General features: G+C 36.7%; 1 protein-coding gene across 1 annotated transcript in view; it reads left to right on the top strand.

Annotated features, from left to right (window-relative positions):
* Nucleotides 1–370: 370 nt before the first annotated feature.
* The window catches only part of LOC145692176 (methyl farnesoate epoxidase-like), a 114,118-nt gene continuing 91,839 nt past the window's right edge, over nucleotides 371–22,649 (top strand). Inside the window, exons 1-2 of the mRNA XM_081767474.1 lie at nucleotides 371–445; nucleotides 933–1,111. Of these exons, the coding sequence (XP_081623600.1) occupies nucleotides 371–445; nucleotides 933–1,111 (254 nt within the window). The remainder of the gene's footprint in view (nucleotides 446–932; nucleotides 1,112–22,649) is intronic.

Raw genomic sequence — 22,649 nt, 5'->3', positions numbered from 1 at the left:
TTTCTGTCTTTCCGTATAACGAATTGAAATCTATATATACTGTTTATATTTATTTCGAATATGGTCATAAGTAATGAGATGCATTTCTTTTTTATTTTAGGTTGAAAACAAATAACGAAAAATACGCGTATATTCGTTATCCGTATCCTTATTGATATTGTTACCCCTTTTGTCTAACTATTTATATATTCCCGGCTTTTACATAACTACATATCCTTTTAATATATATATATATGTTGTATACATAGTTACATATACATACACACGTAGGAAAATATCTTTTTCAATTAATTATATACATTTAGGGGGAATTAAATGGAAAATAAGAGTACACAAGAATTATTAAGAGACTACCGTCTTTATTAACGACATGGAAGAAGAAGAAGAAGAAGAAGAAGACATACCAAATTACGAGAGGCAAGTTCTTCTAAGGGAAGTAGATGAGGTACTTGGGATAGAAGAAAAAGATGATCATAAGAAGAAGAAAGGAGTCCATGAGGAAGAAGAAAAAGAAGATGATGATGCTGAAAGGAAGAAGAAAGGAACACATAAGGAAACTGAAGGATTACCAACAAATGCATTTACTCAAGATGAAGAAGTAGAAAGAGATGTATTTAATAAAATTGAATGAGCAGAAGAAGAGATGATTGCCATTGCCAACGAAGAAGAAGAAGAAGGAGGAGGAGAAGAAGAAGAAAGACATGCGCTTAAGGAAATTAAAAAATTGGAGAAGAAGCAAAAGATGAAGATGAAGAATAAAAGAAATATAAAGAAATATCAGAAAGTGGATGTGATAGAATGATAACACAGGAAGGGGAAAAGGAAGCATCCTTCTGTATTGAGAAAAATAAAAATCGTTAAAAGAAGAAGCAGAAGAAGACGTCGAAGAAAGGACAAATGAAGAAGAGTTGCTGAATCTTACGTTTTTGCAGATAATAGGAGAAGTTTGCAATGAGGAAGAGAAGAAGACTGAAGAAGAAGAAATTTACGAAAATGAGCTACAAAATTGGCTTAACAATTTTTTTCCCAATCCTGGAAAAGAAGATGAAAAAATGAAAGCGTCGAAGAAAGGACATGTGAAGAAGAGTTGCCAAATCTCACGTTTTCGCAGGTAATAGAACAGGCTTACAATGAAGAAGAGAAGAATACAGAAGAAGATGGGTTTTCCGAACATGAACCACAAACTATTATAACAATTTGTTTCCCAATCCTGGAAAAGAAGAGGAAGAAGAAGAAATATATCAATCATGTCTGGAATAATTAGGAGAAGCTAATACAGAACATGAAGAAATAGAAGTTGATTTAGACGAATTAGAAGAAAGAATGGATGAATTGCTATCTGAATTTCAAGCAGAACGAAAGACAAATGTATACACGACTCCAAAAGTGCATTACCACCTGCAATTATCCTTTTCCTGCAATAGCGGGCAACCCGATAAGCTCGGCGGTTGGGTTGGTTGCGAATTCGAAAGGCGCTGGACCAAATATCAATTTTGTAATAAATATATCAGTGTAGCAAACTGCAAATAAGAGAATAAATCAAATTGTTAAAAATGACAATTTTATTATCGTGACGGAGTTGGATGACATTAGAAGTTACAAAATGATCTTACTTCAGCAGTGCAAACAAGGTCAATGGAAAGAAACAGATATCAGAGGAAAGCATTTCTCTTCTCACCACCACCAAAAAAAGAAAAGTCATAAAAAATAAAAAGGGACATAAAGTTGCGTAAGTTTTAATATAAAAGTCCCACTCTAATTTGTGAAAGTTGACACCCGAAAGGCAAGAACAATTCAACCAAAGTCAATGAAATTGTGCACAGATATTGCAGACGTAAAACAAATGAATACAAGTTTCGTATTTTCCTGGAAAAAGGATTGGGTGAGGCACGGACTCCTCCAAACCTTTCATCACGAAATATGAAAACTGCTAGTAACAGTATGTCAGAAGTGTGTAAAAGACATGAAAAATTGCAACGAAACTTTTTGTATGGAAAATACGCAAAAAAATAAACGAATACAGGCTTTTTTAAATTTTCTTCGGAAAAACGGATTTAGAGGCAAAAACTAGAACCCAAAATTTTTAAACTTGACGTCCGAAAGGCAAGAAGAAGTGAACCGAACTGAATGAAATTAAGCAAGGTATTGCACACGTAAAATGAGGATACGGGTTTCGTATCTTCCTCGAGAAAACGGTTGGGTCGGGCGCGAACCCCTCCAGACCTTTGATCACGAAAAATTAAATGTGTTGGTAACAGCATGTCAGATGTGTGTAAAAGAACATCAAGAATTGAATCAAACTGCGAGTATGGACAATATGCAAAAAATAAAGGAAAATATTTTTAAAAATTTTCTGCGGAAAAACGGTTTTAGGGGCAAAAGCTGTCACCCAAAATTATGAAACTTGCCGCCGGAAGGGCAAAAAGAAGTGAAGCGAAGTGAATGACATTGTGCAAGGACATTGTAGACATAAAATGAGGAAATATTGGTTTGCTATTTGCCTGGAAAAAAGGGATCGGTGCGGCACGGACCCCCAACTATCCTTTGATCACAAAATTTCAAAAGTGCTAATAACACTATGTCAAATGTGTGTCAAGGACATTAAGAATTGGAACATAACTCAGTGTATGGACAATACGCAAAACGTGAACGAATACGGGTTTTTCTAAGTTCTGCGGAAAAACACTTTTAAGGGGCAAAAGCTCCTACACCAAAGTTTGAAAGTTGAGCCCGAAAGGCAAAAAGAAGTGAACCTAAGTGTGTGCAAATGTGCACAGATATTGTAGACATAAAATGTGGATACGGTTTTCATACTTTCCTGGAGAAAATGGTCGTGTGAGACTCGGACCCCTCCAAACCTTTGATCACAAATAATTAAAATGCTAATAACAGTATGTCAGAAGTGCATAAAGGACATGAAGAACTGGATAAAAACGTTTTGTATGGATAATACGCCAGAAATAAAGCAATATGGGTTTTTTATGTTCTGCTGAAAAATGGTATTAGGGGGCAAAAGCTCACACACAAAGTTTTGAAAACTGACGCACGAAAGGTAAAAGGAATTGAACCGAAGTGAATGAATCTCTCCACAGATACTGCAGATACTGTAGACGTAAAATGAAGAAATACGGTTTATTATTTTCCTGGAAAAAAGGGTTGGGTGGTGCATGGATAATACGCAAAAAATGAAGGAATAAACGATTTTCTATGCTCTTCTAAAAGATGGTTTTAGGGGGCAAATTTTGCGATTGCACGCCTGAAAGGTAAGAAGAAGTGAACCGAAGTGAAAGAAATTTTGTACAGATATCGTAGAAATAAAATGGGAGAATTGTAATTTTCTGGAAAAAGCGGTTTGGTGGAGCACTAACCCGTCCGAACCTTTGATCACGAAATATCAAAAGTGCTAGTAACCGTATCTGAGATGTGTGTAAAGGACATGAAAAACTGCAACGAAACTGTGTGTGGACAATACGCAAAAAATAAGTGAATGTTGTTTTTCAATTTCCGCGGAAAAACTGTATTAGAGGGAGAAAGCTCTCACCCAAAATTTTGGAAGTTAACACCGAAAGGCAGAAGAAGTAAACCGAAGTGAATAAAAATTTGCACAGATATTCCATACGTAAAATGAGGATACCAGTTTCGTATTTTCATTGAAAAAACGGTTGGGTGGGGCACGAACCTCTCCAAACCTTTGATCACGAAAGATCAAAAGTGCTAGTCACAATATGTCAGATGTGTGTGTAAAAGACATAAAGAATTGCAACATAACTCAGTGTATGGACAACACGCAAAAAGTAAACGAATACGGGTTTCTTCAAGTTCTGCGGGAAAACGGTTTTAGGGGGCAAAAGCTCAAACCCAAAATTTTGAATGTTGATGCCCGAAAGGCAAAAGGAAGTGAACCAAAGTGAATGAAATTGTGCACAAATATTGTAGACCAAATTGGGGAATCCGCGTTTTGTATTGTCCTGCAAAAACGGTTGAGTGGGGCACCGATCCCTCCAACTCTTTGATCACGAAAAATGAAAAGTGCTAATAACAGTATGTCAGTCAGATGTGTGTAAAGGACATGAAATATTGAAACGAAACTTCTTGTATGGATAATATACAAAAAATAAAGGAACACAGGATTTTCTATGTCCTTCGCAAAGACGGTTTTAGGGGGCAAAACAAGTTACCCCAAAATTTTGAAATTTGACGCCCGAAAGGTAAGAAGAAGTGAACAAAAGAGCAAGAAATTTTGCACAGGTATTGTAGATATAAAATGGGGGAATACGGGTTTAGTATTTTTCTGGAAAAACGGTTTTGTGGGGCACCAACCCCTCCAAACCTTTGATGAATTAATATCAAAGGTGCTAGTAATCGTATCTGAGATGTTCGTAAAGGACATAAAGAATTGCAATGAAACTTTATGTATGGACATTACGAAAGAAATAAATGAATATTGTTTATTTTCCGCGGAAAAAAGGGTTTTAGGGGCAAAAGCTCTCACCCAAAATTATGAAACTTGCCGCCGCAAAGGCAAAAAGAAGTGAACCAAAGTGAATGAAATAGTGCACGGACATTGTAGACATATAATGAGGGAATATGGGTTTGCTATTTTCCTGGAAAAAAGAGGTGGGTGCGGCACGGACCCCACCTAACCTTTGATCACAAAATACCAAAAGTGCTGATAACAGTATGTCAGATGTGTGTCAAGGACATTAAGAATTGCAACATAACTTAGTGCATGGACAATACGCAAAAAGTTAACGAATATGGATTTTTCTAAGTTCTTCGGGAAAACTATTTTAGGGGCAAAAGCTACCACATTAAATTTTGCAAGTTGAGCCCAAAAGGCAAAACGAAGTGAACTGAAGTGAGTGCAAATGTGCATAGATATTCTACACATAAAATGAGGATATGTATTTATATTTTCCTGAAGAAAATGGCCACGGACCCTCCCAACCTTTGATCACAAAAAATTAAAATGCTAGTTATAGTATTCAGAAGTGTATAAAGAACATGAAGAATTGCAACAAAACTTTTTTCATGGATAATACGCCAGAAACAAAGCAATATGGGTTCTTTTATGTTCTGCTGAGAAATGGTATTAGGGGGTAAAAAGCTCCCACCAAAAATTTTGAAAATTGACGTGCGAGAGGAAATAAGAAGTGAGTCGAAGTGAATTAAATTGTGCACAGATATTGCAGACGTGAAATAAGGATACGAGTTTCGTATTTTCCGGGAAGAAACGTTAGGATGGAGCACTAACCCCTCCAAATATTTGATCGCGAGAAATCAGAAGTGATAGTAACAGTATTTCAGATTTGTGTAAAGGACACGACGAATTGCAACATAACTTTTTGAATGGAAAATACGCAGAAAGTTAATGAATACAGGTTTTTTCATGTTCGGCGAGAAAACGGTTTTTGGGGGCAAAAACTCGCAAATAAAATTTTGAAAGTTGACACTCGAAAGGCAAAAAGAAGTTAACCGAAGTGAGTGAAATTGTGCACAGATATTATAGACATAAAGTGAGTGAATACGGGTTTCGTATTTTCCTGGATAAATCGGTTGGGATTGGCACCGACTCCTCCAAACCTTTGATCACAAAAAATAAAAATTGCTAGTAACAGTATGTCAGATGTGCGTAAAGGAGATGAAGAATTGGAACAAGACTTTTTGTATAGAAAAAAATAAAGGCATATGTTGTTTTCTTTTTTGCGGAAAGACGGTTTTAGGGGCAAAAAACCCAAAAACAAAATTCCGAAAGTTGACGCTTGAAAGGTAAAAAGTGAACTGAAGTGACTGAAATTTGGACAGATATTGTAGACAAAAAATTAGGGAGTGCGGTTTGCGTATTTTCCTGGAAAAAGCGGTTAGGTGGGGCACGGACTTCTCCAAACCTTTCATTACGAAATATCAAAATATCTTGTAACACTATATCAAATGTGTGTAACGGTAATGAAGAATTGCATCAAACTTCGTGTATGGACAATACGCAAAAATAAACTAATACATTTTTTTAAATTTTGGTTAATAACAGTTTTTTGGGGGGAAGCCTCCGTCCATAATTTTGGAATTTGACCACAAAAGACAAGAAGAAGTTGACCGAAGTAAATGAAATGTGCACTAATATTGAAGAAGTAAGGTGAGGGAATACGTGTTTCGTATTTTCCTGAAAGAAAAAAAAACTTTTGAGTGAACTGAGGCGTTGAGTTGCGGGAGGAGTGGACCGAAGCGAAAGAAAGATACTGGATATGTAAAATATGGCCTTTCGTGTTTGATAAGTGTCGTGCCTCCATTCGATTTCTTCAAATTTGGCAGATCAAGTAACAGCAAACACAAACAGTGTAGCTTATTGTATAGTATTTCAGGAGGCACCTTTAACCCTTGGAATGTTTTTTCGGCATGAAGAAAAATACGTGTCGTACGTGTCGATTTATATCCAGTTTGCTATTGATATGCCAAATTTGAAGGAAAACCGATAGGGACACTTGAGAAACACGAGAGTCGTTATTTTACACATAATATCTACACACAATTTGAATTGATTGGGTCCACTCCTTCCTGAGCTATATTTCCTTTTTCTTCGGATGGGACCTAGGCCCCAACACTGTTTTTCCGCAAAAGTTAAAACATGTTTCAAATATTGTTTTGCAAATAGTCCCTTTACGAAGTTTCGTTGTAATTCTCCATATTCTTTAGGAACTTTTGCGTATGCTTATTTCCACTTTTGATATTCCATAAGAACAGTTTAGAAGGTCCGTCTCTCACTCAACCGCTTTTTCCAGGGAAATACGAAACCCAATTATCTCAGTTTTCGTCTACAGTATCTGCGCACAATTTTATTCAATTCGGTGCACTTCTTGCATTTTGTTGTCTCAAATTTCAAAATTTGGGATGGGGGCTTTCGCCCCCTAAAACCGTATTTCCGCAGAAAACAAAAGAAAAACCGTATTCGTTTATTTTATGCGTATTGTCCCTACACAATGTGTCGTTCCAATTCTTCTAGCGCTTCTGTTATTAGCAGTTTTGATATTTCACGACGAAAGTTCTGGATTGGGTGTGTGTCCTACCTAAACGGTTTTCTTTTTATCAGGAAAATAAGAAAAAGGTATTTCGTCATTTTATGTCGACAATATCTGCGCACAATTTCAATCACTTCGATTCACTTCCTCTGGCCTTCCGGGCCTTAGCTTTCAAAATTTTGGGTGATGGCTTTTGCCCCCTGAAACCGTTTTTTAACACAAAATAAAAAACCATGTTCATTTTTTTGGTATATTGTTCATACACACAGTTTCGTGGCAATTTTTTGCGTCCTTTACACATATTTGTCATATTGTTACTATCACTTTCAATATTTCGTGATGAAAGTTTTAGAGGGGTCCATTCTCCTCCTAGCCGTTTTTCCAGGAAAATACGAAACACGTGTTCCCTCATTTTATGTCTGCAATATGTGTGTAAAATTTCGTTTACTTCGGTTTACTTGGTTTTACGAATAAGTAAGTAATCCGAATCGTTTAATTCGGCTTACTTACGAATAAGAAACACGTATTCGTTTATTTCATGTGTAGTATCTATATTTTATCAAAATCGGAGTGTTACACTTCAGAAGTGTTGCTTGTTAATAATAATATTTCTTTAAAATTTTATGAAAAAATAGAGGGAATTAAAGCGAAAAATTGGGATTAATTGGAACTTTCGGCTCCTACCAACATTGAAAGAAATCACAGCACAAGTATTTGGATGCAAGGTAGACATGAAATTTGAAACTGGGATTTAACTATATTTCTGTCATGATTTTAATGCGCACTGCGAAGTTCTTAAATGCTAAATAAGTCAGGATTTTACATCCAAATTAAGTTGCAACATAGTAATTCTTGTTAGAAAACCCGCATCGGTAATGCAAATGTAAGATTAGCCGATACTTTAGATAGCATGGGAAAAAGGTGAAGAGTGTAAGAGTGCGGCCTAGTGGGTTGCGAGGTGATTTAATAAATTGCATGTCTTCTACTCGGCAGAGTCCACCTCAACCGTTTAATTTTGTTTTAAAACAAAACATTTTTGTCATGAGTTACATTTAGGGATGCGCACTAGACGAATTGAGACAGAGTTTTTCTGACAAAGTTCGAGTCGTCACGGCCCTTGCAATAGGGAAATATACATTTTTCGAGTCGAGACATGGCTTTTTAGCACATTTTCGAGACGAGACAGCCACAAATCTTGTCTCGTGCGCATCCCAAGTTACATTAGCACACACTACATGAGTGACAATTTATATTATGATAGAATATATAATGAGCTTTAATAGAAAAAGTGTAGACACTCGATAATTATTATGTAGTAAGATTTCAATAGATTCAGTATGAAGTTATGAAATATGAATTGGTTTCAAAAGGCGCGATCGAATGGAATTTTATAGGGGCTACAGCCCCGCATGAGGCTCAGGTATAAAGTGGATAGAGTGTGTTTCAACCCTACTTTAATTACACTGGGTAAAGTTGGAAACTATGGTTTAGTCCATCCCTTGATCATATCCTGGTTCTGCGGTGTTAATATGTTGTCAGAACTTACTGTTCTAGAAGCCTCGAGTTCATACGCGATAAAATAGTATTTTTGCATTATGTAAATTTTTAAACTATTTTCAATATTTGTATGTATCTTCAGACAAAACCTCCTCGAAAAGTTTGATTTATTTGATACTGTATTTCTAAAGATACTTCTGTTATCAAATAGTGTATGTAGTTTTATTTAACATAGAATTGCATACGCCAAAACAGTAGAAAACATTCTCATGCGTTAACTTTATTTGAATTTTGAACGCTCTCAAGCGAATTTAAGACGGTGGACTTGCCTTCCGTAAGTTTTTCAATGAATGTATTTCTTAGTAATTATTTTAATTTTACTTTTGAAAAGGTGTAAGCATTCCGCTTTTTTTTAAAAAAATCCTTGAATTATACGTAGTGAGTGTTGAATACCGGTTTCATTTTTGTACGTGGCAATAGTAACTTCCATAGTCCCCTGTCTTCTACCTCTAGACACAGAAATGTTGTTTTTAATAACTGCCAAATTACGATTTTTATCAATAAAGCGTAACTGTCCTACTAATGCTTGTATCGATTTCCTGCTAAGCAAAGATAAAGTGAGAGCTCCTCCGTGGCGAAGCGTTTAGCGTTCGCGCCTTTGGCGCGGGAGACCCGGGTTCGACTCCCGACGGGAACACATGTAGTTCGGATTCCACGTTAATCAGTAGGTCCACGTCTTATATAGCCTCGCTGCTGAACGGGACGATGAACTCATAATCAACTCAACTCAACTCAAAGATAAAGTGAATCTGAAAAGGTAGGGAAACGGTAGGTAGCGGCATGACGTCAGGCCGTCCCCCATGCCTATCTTTGCCCATTGTAATTTCTTACGACCTGGGGTGACGCCGTACAAATTTTTGAAGGTGGGGGACGGCGTCCCCTGCATTCCGAAGCACTTTTACCAATGCTGCTAAGTATAAATTGCTGTGAGCACTAACGAAAAATATTCTGTAGTAATATTAATACTACTACCATTACTACTACTACTACCACCACTACTACTACTACTACTACTACTACTACTACTACTAATAATAATAATAATAATAATAATAATAATAATAAAGGATCTGAATGATGAGGATATTATTTAACTTTCTATTGCACTCCCTGTGGGCTCCCGTGAATCTGGATATATTGTTTTTATAAGGAATAAAGAGGCTTCAAACAACAGGGATTTGTATAAAAGTCTTATTAGCTGTTTTACGAAGAACTAAGCAACTGACAACTGACCTTGTGTCTGTTTTTCTTTTTAACACAATGTTACGAGGCATAGAAGCCTGCGGGCATTTTGCTTTTTTTGCCTGAGTGTAGCTTCAGTACTAAAATCAAGACTTTCATTCTGTCGTTGGCACGTGTCGAATCAGCTTGTTGGTTATGCAATGTTTTGCCTTCAGGCGATCGACTAGATAGATAGATAGAAGAGTCAAGAAAGAAAGAAACAAACAAAACGATATGCTTATTTCATGGAGATATGCTTGCTTCTTGGCATTAAGTGTTTGAAAACCAAAACTATTCTGAATATCTATTTTGTTATTTCTATAATAAGTATAAAGGGAAATGTTAATTCTCATATATAATCGGGGTAAAACTGAGAGAGAACGCGAGGGGAACGTTATATATATAATAACATAACATATTTCTTTCAAAAATTTTATAAAAACTATTTATTTTATAGAGTTCAAAATTCGCCAAATGTTTATTAGGATTAATATTGCATGTTCACTTTTACTTTTTCTTGCTAAGGTAACATTATAGCGCGCTAATTAAAACTTAATTTTCTTTCATTTAAAAACTCTTTAAGATATTGGCTGCAATTTGCAACAGTACAGAACAGCAGATAGGAATCTAACCAGGTAGATTTCCTTCTCTCTCTGCCCTCGCTAGGTCACGTGCGTGAACTTAGGGTTGTTCGCGGAGAAAAAGAAACCGATGGAATGCAGATTGACAGCAAATAAGAGTAAAGTCTGTTTTCTCCTTCTTCATAGATCGTAAAGATTTCCTTCATTCTATGTAAACATCTCCGCGAATAATTACCTGTACAGGAATATTGCAGCTAACAACGAACGAAAGTTTCAGAAACTGTGTCTATGTTGTTTTCAAGTGAGGGAAGTCTGTTCACCTTACAAAATCAGTTTCGAACTGTAGAGCGTAGAACAAACTTACTTATTTTTTGCATCAACTGACAAAAGTTTACATATAGATCACATAGAAGTCTTAGTGCGTTTGCACACGGTAACGATAATATCGGTGGAAGCATCGATAATGTCAGCGGTGAAATCGACTTCAATGTACTCAAATCGTAGCTTACACACGCCACCGATATTGTCGGCCGATCCTCCGACACGCAGATGCTGTCCACCAAGCCCTCGATAATGTCGGCGGTATCGCCGACACTGATTTTCTCTGTGGCAATGTTTTCTTATGATTGGATGCAAATGTGGCCGATAATGTCGGCCGGCCAACGGGTTAGATGAAGATACTGAGTAACAAGGCGCTGTGTATTTTTGTTTCGTTTCTTGTCTTTGGAATTTCGTTGTTTCCAGTTTTTCTATTATAATTGTATAAGAATATTATTATTATCTTGTCCTATAAACAACTTCGGAACAGCTTATTATTTTTTACAGTCTCTGTTTTGGAGTAGCTAATTCCCTTTATTAAATAAGTATAAAATGTGGGAAGTTTGAAGAGTATTGGTTTCTCTCTAAATAGATATTACCAAATAGAATATAGGAAATTTAGATAACCAATTTCTTGATTATTTTCCACTAATTTTTAATTTTTCTTCTTTTTCTGTCTCTGTCACACACACACACTCTTTAATGGTATATGTTTTAATCTATTAATGCATTTAAATTTCAATACATTCTGGAAATTAATTTAAGCGTAATTTTCAAATTTTCATACACTGTGAACATAAGCATATGGATAAATCCTGATTATTATAACTTCCTTTTATTTTTATTAGAATTGTGTGCAAATCATTTTTCCCGGTTCCACTCCATAAGCAATGATTGAATACAATATTTTTTGACAAGTCAAAGTAGAATTATTATTTTGAAACGAAACCAACACAATCAAACACTCTTTCCCAAGCTCCCAGGACAAGTTATTCACTCGGTATTTTCTTGATTGTGATCTCAACAATAGGGATGTGATTTCATGCTTCACTTGTTACAGATTTTTTCTCTCACTTCCAAAAATATCCCAAATCTCTCATTTTAAAAAATAATGTGTAGAATGGCGATTGAAAACAAAGACCAAAGCTATGTATCCAAGTTTTCCCTCTCCCCTTTGTACCGGGATCGACCCCCTGATAGAGTTCTGCAGTTTAGTTACAGTGACTGGATGAAAAGGTTGTGTATTATTGCATTCTTACCTTTCTAGTTTCCCTTAGATTTTTAGAGATGGCAGGAATTTTTCCATTCGATATTTTAACCGTTATTGCACTTGTGGAATGTAGACTTTGCATATGGGATAAGATAACATACTCTTTCAAGGACAGAATTGAAAAGCAAAATGCATAGCGAGAAATGTATGCAAGCTTTGTCCAGGATTTTGAGTTCATGAACAAAAAGAAACAAGAAACGACAGGTATGTATGCAACAGCGCAAATCTGTCTTTAACATTGGGGGGGGCGGTAAGTTCGTTCCCATATTATATATATATATATATATATATATATATATATATATATATATATATATATATATATACATATATAGCGATGTTCAAAATATTTCTGTAGCCGAGAAACAATGCTGTAAAGGATCAGGGGAGCAGAATTGTCTTCAACATTAGGATGCGGGCAGATTTGAGGCTTATTCTGAGTGGACATTAATTTTTCCCACTTTCCTTTCTAGCGATCGAACACAAATAATCAAATTTCTCTCCCAAAAAACACATTTTAAATAGGATTATTGGGGAGGACAATCTCCCCAGTTCCAAGATTGCAGGGGACATGTTCCCTTAATCCCCCCCGAGATATGCTCCAGTGTATGTATGGAGCAATGTAAAACAGAATTACTAATTCGAATTTTATCATTTAATCTACTATGACATTAATGTTAACTACATGGAAAACAAAATAATATATATACATGTGTTTTCATTGGGAAGGCCGATGGGGGCTGAATTTGAACGTAAACACTATCGGGGTTGTCACTATACATCTGAGCAATCCCGATAAATATGGATTCGACACAAATATTGGTCATTTTCTATTACTTTTACATGCCCCGGTAAACGCCCCCTGAGACCCCCTTGGTTCGAATTGTGAAAAAATCGCCTCTGGCCTCCAGCCGATACCGCGAAAACTATGAATGTGACACTAAAATCTGCCATTTTCTACTACTTTTACATATTCCGATAAAAGCCCCTCTGATCCTCTGGTGCCAATTTTGAAAAAAACACGTTTCTGACCAGCAGCCGATGAGGGCAGTATTTGAAAGTCAACGCCTGTGTGAGTATCACCATTCATCTCAGCGAGAGTGAAAACTATTGATTTGAGACTAATATCGGTCAGTTTACATTATTTTTACATGTCTCGCAATTCTCCACCCCGGTGACTCCCGGCTCGCATACAATGGTGGCTGAATTAGAAAATCATCGCTAATGAAAGTATCACCATTGATCTCAGCGACCGCGAAAACTATGAAATCGACACTAATATCGGTCATTTTCTTCGACTTTTACATGTCTAGGTTAACGCTCTCCTGAGAGCCTCCTGGTTCGAATTTAGTCAAAAACGCTTCGCCTTGGTCTGGGACCTGAACGAAGGTATCCGTGTCCAAAATTTGGTAACTCTCGGCCAACTTGTCTGGTTCCCAGGCCGGTCCCGGTTGAAAAAAAACTCTTCGTCTTGATGTGTGGCCTAGACCAAGCTACCCGCCACCAAATTTTGAAAACTCGTCCACTCGTTTGGTCCACGGGCCGCACAAAGATAGAGAGACAGACACTCAAGGAAACTCTATTTATTTATATTAGAAAGGTCAGATTCACCGTTATTGTAATAGAGCGGTGCTTGAGTGATTGATCGCAGAAATTCAAACTCCAATAAGTGATAATTTCATAGCCCTGTTTTATTACAAGTTTAAACACTTTAGTCAGTAGAGAATGAGCATGATTCTTGGGTCAGAGTTGATGACAATGGGTTTCGGTGGCTCTTGGGTCACAGTGTGTGACAGTGGTTAATGGTGGGTGGTGACACAGAGTGGGTCACGGTGGGTCATGGGTCACAATGGGTGGTGGGTCAGTTGGTCGTGGCTAAAGTTTTCATTGCCCCACACTCTCTCTGAACTACAGTGTTGAAAATTAATCAGTGAAAATCAATTGCAATTGATCAATCAATTGAAAGTAATTGCTGTGGAAATCAAAAATTGCAATTGAATTAATTAATAATTAATTTCAATTGCAATTGAATGACTGAATTCAATTGCAATTACTTTCCACTGCAATTACTTTCAATCGATTGATTAATTGCAATTGATTCTCCTTTATTAGTGGCCAACTGCAATTAACAATTAATCATTACTTACTTTCGTTGTCAATTGCAATTAACCATTAAATTTACAGATTAATTGTTAATTGTCAATTCAATTGAAATTTGCCCAACACTGCCACTCTTCTCTTCACTGTCCCGATCCGGCCTTTCAAACTTTTTTCCTTCTATTTGGGAAAAGTCTCAATGTAGAGGATTGCTAGTGGTAAAAACGATGCATTCGCCGTTCTGTTGGAAGGGAGGCTGGTGGAATGTGCCGTAAAATTTTACGTTGCCCCCATAGGAAAAAATCTAGATTCGACACTACTAATATATATATATATATATATATATATATATATATATATATATATATATATATATATATATATAATTGAGAAACACTGTTTGTGACTCTAAATCTCCCGGGCCACCTCACTGATCTTAATCTAATTTGAAACATGGATGAGTTTTACGGCTGGGCTGGTTTTAGGCTATTCACTTTGATGGTAGAACTTAGGGGGGGTGTAAAAATAAATAAAATTTAATAATTCCTGAACCACTCGACCGATTTTGATAAAATTTTCAACATAGATGAGGTTCAGGCCTGGGATCGCGTTACTTAAATTTGACTAAGCAACGTGGGGGCGGAGAAGGAGGAGAGATATATATAAAAATAAATTTATATAAGACTGAAAGCCACTATTTTTGTAACTTAATAACTCTTGAACTATGTCTTGAATATCCGACCGATCGCAATCAAATTTTCAAGATATATGAGGTTTGGATCTGGAAACATTTTTGTAATTTCGCTTTAATGGTACATCCTAGGGGAAGGGGAGGGTGACGTCTAAATAGAAACTTATAAAACCTAATAACTTTTAACCACCCAACCAATCTCGATCTAATTTTCAACAAATATGAGGGTCGGACCTTGGGTGTGTTTTTATCGTTTCACTTTGACGAGCCAATGTAGGAGAGGGAGAGGGGGCATATATAGGTAAAAAATGAAAAAAAATGTCTGTCTCTGTGACTTCATCACTCTTGAACCACCCAAGCGATCTAAATCAAATTTTCAATATACATGAGTTTAGGGGCAGGGATTACTTTAGACTTTTCACTTTGACGAAGCAACGTAAGGGAGGGCGAGAGGGAGAGAAATTTAAAAATGATCAAAAATGACCGATATTTATGTTGAATCCATAGTTTTCGGGTCCGATGAGACAAACAGTGACACTTCTGATGCTGTTTCAATCCAAGTTCAGCCTTAATAGTTGGGAAGGGGGAGGGTAGAATGGAGAAGAGGGGGATAAACGTTTAAAAATGATCGACACTGAGTAATATTAGTGTCGAATCAATAGTTTTAGGAGTAGCTGAGATTAACAGTGACAATTCTGATTTCGTGTGCCGTAGCACGGGGGAGGGGGAGTTATATATAATAATAATAATAATCGAAAATGACTAATATTAGTGCCTAATCCATAGTTTTCAGAATCATTCTGATGAACTGTGACATTTTCGATCCAGTTTAAATGCAAAATCAGCTGCGCCACTTGCGGGAAGGGGAGAAAGTGATATATAAAATGATCGATAATGGCCACTATCAGTATCAAACTTATAGTTTTCTGGGTCGCTTAGATGAACACTGGTACTTTCGATCATGTTTAAATTCAAATTCAACCCCACAACTTGGGGGAAAGGGAGGAAGAGATATTTAAAGATAACGGAAAATGACTGTTAATTAGTGCTGAATCCATATTTGTAGGGGGTCGCTGAGATAAACAGTGACACTTTCGTTGCCATGGCCCGCAACATTGGGGAGGAGGAAATATATATATAAATGACCGAAAATGACCATTATTGGTGTCGGATCCATGATTTTTGGGGTCGCCGAGATGATCAATAATCTTACCGATGCTCTTTAAATCGATGCCATTAAAAACGAAAACAGCATATTTCACGGGTACTAAACACACGAAATACGGAGTTGTGCTTTTAAATTTTCATTTTAACTTAGCAAAGCGGGTAATACATGCTAGTAATACTAATAAAGCTCAGGTACTGTCCTTTCTCTATTTCAAAACCACCTATTTTTTAAATCTTTGCTATAATATCTATTACTGGAGCTATAAGTATATTTTTGTTTTTCGTCCTTATACATCACCAAGGTTATAAAGGAAGGTTTTTTAATGTGGGTTCAGAACTTGAATCTGATAGGTCGTCCCCAACCATACTAGCTCGCCTCCAGAAAAGCTGGATTACAGGGCAGAGTCTAAAGCAAGAAATTTCTCTCTCTTTTGCTAAAAACAAAACTTTAGTTCGCATACTAGTATAGCACATGTTTAGAGGTTTTTCAACGAATTTGTATGAGACGAGACCTGCAAAGGAGTCGAATCTGGTATCATCCTAAAACAAAAAATCCTAATGGCTGACTACTTTTATGCTCATAAATCATTCTAATGTAAAAATTTAGGGAGAGCCCGGCCCGCAAGACTCCCCGTGGATACGAGCCTGTGTGATCCCCAACCTCGAACACAATTTTCTTGAAGAAAGCCTCTATTCTTCCTTTTGTCTTTCTAGTTTACTGAAAACATGAAAAGCAAACTAGATCACAGAGCATACAGTTGGAAATGATGGACATGTTGCATTGCAGACATATTTCGTACCTTCGATAATTTTTGGAGGTTTTCCAGGGACAAAATTCACCTGGGAGTTATATCTCCTATGGTGCTCAATATGAGTTGAGTTGATTTTGTCGTCCCTTTCAGCATATATATAAGACGAGGCTATATAAGACGGGACCTACTTATTAATTGAGAAACCCGAACTACATGAGCTCTCACCGGAATCGAACCCGGGTATCTCACGCCAAAGGCACGTACGCTAACCACTTAGCCACGAACAGCTCGGAGCTCATATTAGAAAAGAAGAAAGCACATTATGGGAATTTCAGTGCAGACAACTAAGTACGACGACTGTTAAAAGAATATTTTTCATCTTGAATATATTGTAATAATGGTCAATCTTATTCGATAATGTCATTTTTTAAAAAATAGCATTCTCTTTTCTGTAACTTACTACAGTATACAAGTTGAATTTCACACAGTGTGCAAAAGAGGGGAAGGGATTACAACGTACGATGGGCCTCGTTCGCTTCCTATATGATAGACAAAACCTTTCTGGTAAAATTCAGCGTTTCAAAGAACCTGTGTGGTTGACTGATAGCTACAGATAAATCGACAGAATTTTAGTATTGTCTGCCTGAGGCAAAGTCTTAATTTTAGTACTGAAGCTGCCTGAGGCAAAGAAAGCAAGCACACCGCAGGCGTGGTGGCTTCTGTGCCTCGTAACATTGTGTTTAAAAAACAGAAACAAGGTCACTTGTCAGTGCTTAAGCAACTGATAAGGTTTTTTTTCTTTTATACAAATCATATTGTTGTTTGAAGCCTCTTTATTCCTTAAAAAAACAATATAACCAGATTCATGGGAACCCATAGCAATTGTAATAAAAGTTGAAAAAATATCTGTATCATTCAGATATTTTATTATTATTATTATTATTATTATTATTATTATTATTATTATTATTATTATTATTATTATTATATTATTATTATTATTATTATTATTATTATTATATTATTATTATTATTATTATTATTATTATTATCACATAATATTTTTCGTTAGTCCTCACAGCAATTAATACTTAGCAACAATGGTTAAAGTGCGTGGGAACGCGGGGGACCCTATCCCCACCTCCAAAAAACCGTGTAGGGCGTCCTCCCACTTCCTAAGCAATTACAATGGGCAAAGGTAGGCATGGGGGACGGCGTGACGTCATGCCGCTACCTACCGTACCCTTACCTTTTCAGATGAGTCCATCCCACCTAGCCTAATCCCACCTCGCTTAACGATTTATCAGCCACTTATATCTCCAAAATAAGAATGTGTACCATTTTAGGCGATATGGGAATTCCCATCTTACTTAATCCCATCTCCCCTAAAATGGCGGTAGGATGCAAGGAGGGTATTTCTGTACTGAAGAGAGAATCCCTCTAATAGAATTTTAACCAGATATTTCAATCAATATTGGCAACCTCTGTCAATTACAATATAAATATATATTAAGTACTATACAAGAAGAAAGCAAAGAGGGAAAGCGATTTAGTGAATTTAGTACACTTTTTGTTTGTTTTGGGAATATTGGAAATAAATTGGCAAAGAGAAACTAATCAGAAACAGGATAGAAATATAGAGGGTGTTTCAAAACAACACTTACAACGTTTGAGAGCTCATTCCTGATAAGACAACCTGGATGCACAATGCTTCCTTTTGGCGCTATGACCAGCCAAAAACTAGTCGGAAAAATCCCAAAACAGCCGTAACTCTAGACCAAAATGTCGGATCGAAGTCGGGGGAAAGGAAATGTATATTATTTTTGGCCATGGCTTCCTTTAATGCACAACCCGATATGGTACAGAGGCAGCACAAAGGTCACGTCAAATAAATTGAAAAATTATGGGGATATTTTATGAAACGTTGACCGAGGCAAGTTAACTACAATTAAATAAGATATTTCAACTAACAGGTATCTTAGAACACGGTCAAAGTTACAAGAACATCATTAAGATTATAAAAAAGCTAAGATGGACACATTTGATTGATCTACTTTTTCTCAGTATAGAATTGGCTATCGAGGAAGAACTGAAATTATTTGAAGTCCATAAAGTTTAAATGGTATGCCTCATAGGCTAATGAAGACAGAGAGATCACACATAGCTATGGGGTAGCGTCTGCGACTTTCGCATAGGAGACCCGGCTCCGATTCGCGGCGGGAGCGCAAGCAGTTCTTATCTCACGTTAATCAGTAGCTCTATATCTCACGTAATTTTGCTACCGAAGGGATGGTAAACTGAAATCCGATCCAATAATAAAGAGATGTAATAGATGGAAGCTAATTTTTGGGAAATAATTTGTGAATGGGAATGTAGGAGAAAACAGGATAATTCCGAGTAATCTCACGGATACGATGGTATCCACTACAAATTTTATAGTCTGGGATCGAATGAGGTCCATCCCACACCAGAAGTAAGCGCTATATCACTAAGTTACCCTGCCCCTACTTTGGAGGAAACACTATGATTCTGACATGTATCGATATACTAATATTGTGTGTGATAAACGAACATACAAGAAGGACAAACGGTCAGAATGTGGGATTCGTGGAGTCTCCTTTGTGCGAAAATGATAAGTACGTTTCTCTGTCAGTTGTTCTTAACTGGATGCCCGCGTCTCTTAGGGATTAGGGGAAGACAAAGTGACTCAGTGGTAAACACTTGCCTCTGGTACGTGGGGCCTCTGGTTCGATCCTCAGCCAAGAAATTTTGTGGTGGACACCATCGTATCCTGTGTGGGTTTTCTTGGGATACTTCAATTTCCTTCCACATTCTCATCCCATCATACTTTCCATCAACATTCACTTGCCTTAATCATAGTCTCCCTTAGCCTAAAGAGCATAATCGTGGTTCGTTAAAATGAAATACTTCATTTCATTTTACAGGGGTTGCTTACAGTTTGTCGGTGGGTTACCGTTAAGATAATTTTTAATGAGTTGTATTATTGATACTAATATTTGTAAGAAAGACTAAGAAATATTGATACTAATATTTTCGAAAGGCTAAGAACTACAATTGCACGTTCATTGTAAGAAATGCTAAAGGTACGAACTAAATTTGATTTGTGAGTCCTTCAGCATTATTAGTCGTATTATGGACAAGAAATAACTCACAAATCTACAAACCAAGAAAACGAACAGTGAAATTTGATATTCGACAGGGAAATATAATAATATAAAACTTGGATATCAAATTTCAAGGTTTTCTTGGCTTTGGACATGTTCAACTTACATGTGTTTTCGTGATAGTCCAAACTTTCAATATACGAGTATCAGTCTCCTAGATTTTCGTAAATAACTATGGCGATTATCCTAAATCTAACAAATAAGTACAGATTACGATCACTAAAGTTCTTAATTGACTTTTGAGAGCATGCTAGCCCTAATTGATATATCAAGTCACTACCTTTCCATTTCCAAAATTATCACAGATTTCAAAATGACGAATTTCAAAGTGCCGCCAGAGGTTCGTGATCTACTCTGCCCATTCTTCTTCTGTCAATATGTGAAACTATCATCGTTTGCATTGTCAATCTCTCACTATTTTCATGATTGAACAGTTTATTTGATGTATTTCAATAACATAGCATAGCTTTCCTACCCATTAATTTTGACTCCCTCCGTTTCCTATGACGTTCAGCCCTTATAATTTTGCAAATATACATATTTCCATATCCTCTATCAGTCGCACTACGTCTCATCCCGCAACTCGATTCATCCATTTGGAGCCTTTACTTGTCAGACAATTTTTATTGATGGAGAAACAAGAAAATAGTTCTACAATGACTGACAAGTAACACGTCCCAAGTGTAACACTCCGATTTTGATAAAATTTGGTAGGTTGATACTACACAAAATAAACGAGTACGTGTATTTTTATTTTCTGCTGTAAAGCTGTTTTAGGGAGCGAAAACCCAGACCCAAAATTTTGAAAGTTGACGCCCGAAAGGTAATAACAAGTGGACCGAAGTGAAATTGTGCACAGATATTGTAGACATAAAATGAGGGAATACGGGTTTCGTATTTTCCTGGAAAAAACGGTTAGTTCGGCCACGGACCCCTCCAAGTCTTTGATCATGAAATATCAAAAGTGCTAATAACAGTATACCAGAAGTGCCTAAAGAACATAAAGAATTGCAACAAAATTTTGTGTAGTGAAAATATGCAAAAAAATGTAATGCGTTTTCTATTTTCTGTAAAAAATGGTAAAGGAGAATAGGCCCCACCCAAAATTTTGAAAATTAACGCCCAAAAGGCAAAAACAAGTGAACGGAAGTGAATGCAATTGTGCACAAATATTGTACAGGTAAGATGAACGAATACATGTTTCGTATTTTCCTGCAAAGAAAAAACTTTTGGGTGGACCGAGGCGTCTGGGGCGGAAGAAGTGGACAGAAGCGAAAGAAATTGAGTGTAGATATTGGATATGTAAAATAAGACCTTCCGTGTTTCACAAGTGTATCCATCCGATTTCTCAAATTTGGAAGATCAACAGTAAGCACAAACAGTACATGTACTATTTTATAATATTTCAGGAGGTATCTTTAACGCTTACAATGTTTCGTGATCAAATGTTTGGAGGGCACCGTGCCCCACCCAACCGTATTTTTCCAGGAAAATACGAAATCCATATTCCTTTATTTTGTGTGTAAATTATGTGTGCACAATTTCATTCTCTACGGTTCACTTCTTGTCTTTCGGGCGTAATCTTTCAAAATTTTGGATGATAGCTTTTGCCTTCTAAAACCGTTTTCCGCAGAAGATAAAAACCCGCATTCATTTATTTTTTGCGTATTGTCAGCACGTAAAGTTTCGCAGCAATTCTCCATGTCCTTTACACACATTTGACCTAGTGTTTCTAAAAATTTTCATATTTCATGATCAAAGGTTTTGAGAAGTCCGTACACCACCCAATCGTTTTTTCCATGAAAGTACGATACCTGTACCCTCATTTTACGTCTGCGATATCTGTTCACAATTGCATTCAGTTCGGTTAACTTCTATTTGCCTTTCGGGCGTCAACTTTCAAAATTTTCGGTGCGAGCTTTTGCCCCCTAAAACCATTTTTCCGCAGAAAATTAAAAACTCGTATTCGTCTATTTTTCGCGTATTGTCCATACAGAGACTTTCGCTGCAATTCGTCATGTCCTTTACACACATCTGACATACTGATAGTAGCAGTTTTGATATTTCTTGTTCAAATGTTTGGAGGGTCCTGTCCCTACCCAACCGTTTCTTCCAGGAAAATACGAAACCCGTATTCTTTAATTAGATGTCTGCCATATCTATTCGCAATTTCATTAACGTCGGGCTACTTCTTCTTGCCTTTCGGGCGTAAAATTTCAACATTTCGGGGGGGGGGGGCTTTTGCCCCCTAAAATCGTTTTTTTCCACTGAATATAAAAACCATTTATTCATTTATTTTTGCGTGTTGTCCATACACAAAGTTTCGTTGTAATTCTTCATGTCCTTTACACACATCTGACATACTGTTACTATCACTTTTGATATTTCCTGGTCAAATGTTCGGAGGGGTCCGTGCACCACCTAACCGTCTTTTCCAGGTAAATACGAAACCCGCATAAGCACATTTTATGTCTACAATATGTGCAAAATTTCATTCACTTTGGTTCACTTCTTATCTTTCGGGCGTAAATTTTCAAAAGTTTGGGGTGGGTACTTTTGCCTCCTGAAACCGCTTTTTCGTAGAAAGTTAAAAAAAAACAATATTCCTTTGTTTTTTGCGTATGGTCCATACACGAAGTTATGTTGGAATTCTTGATGTCGTTACACGTATCTGACATACTGTTACTAGAACTTTTGATATTTCGTGATCAAATGTTTGGGGGGTCCGTGCCCCACCTAACCGTCTTTTTCAGGTAAATACAAAACCCGTATACTCACATTTTATGCCTACAATATC

This window comes from Thermobia domestica, chromosome 8, assembly GCF_964235325.1.
Source record: "Thermobia domestica chromosome 8, izTheDome1.hap1.1, whole genome shotgun sequence".
NCBI classification, from domain to species: domain Eukaryota; kingdom Metazoa; phylum Arthropoda; class Insecta; order Zygentoma; family Lepismatidae; genus Thermobia; species Thermobia domestica.
The sequence above is the reverse complement of the archived record's forward strand: the minus strand, read 5'-3'. Positions and strand labels throughout refer to the sequence as shown.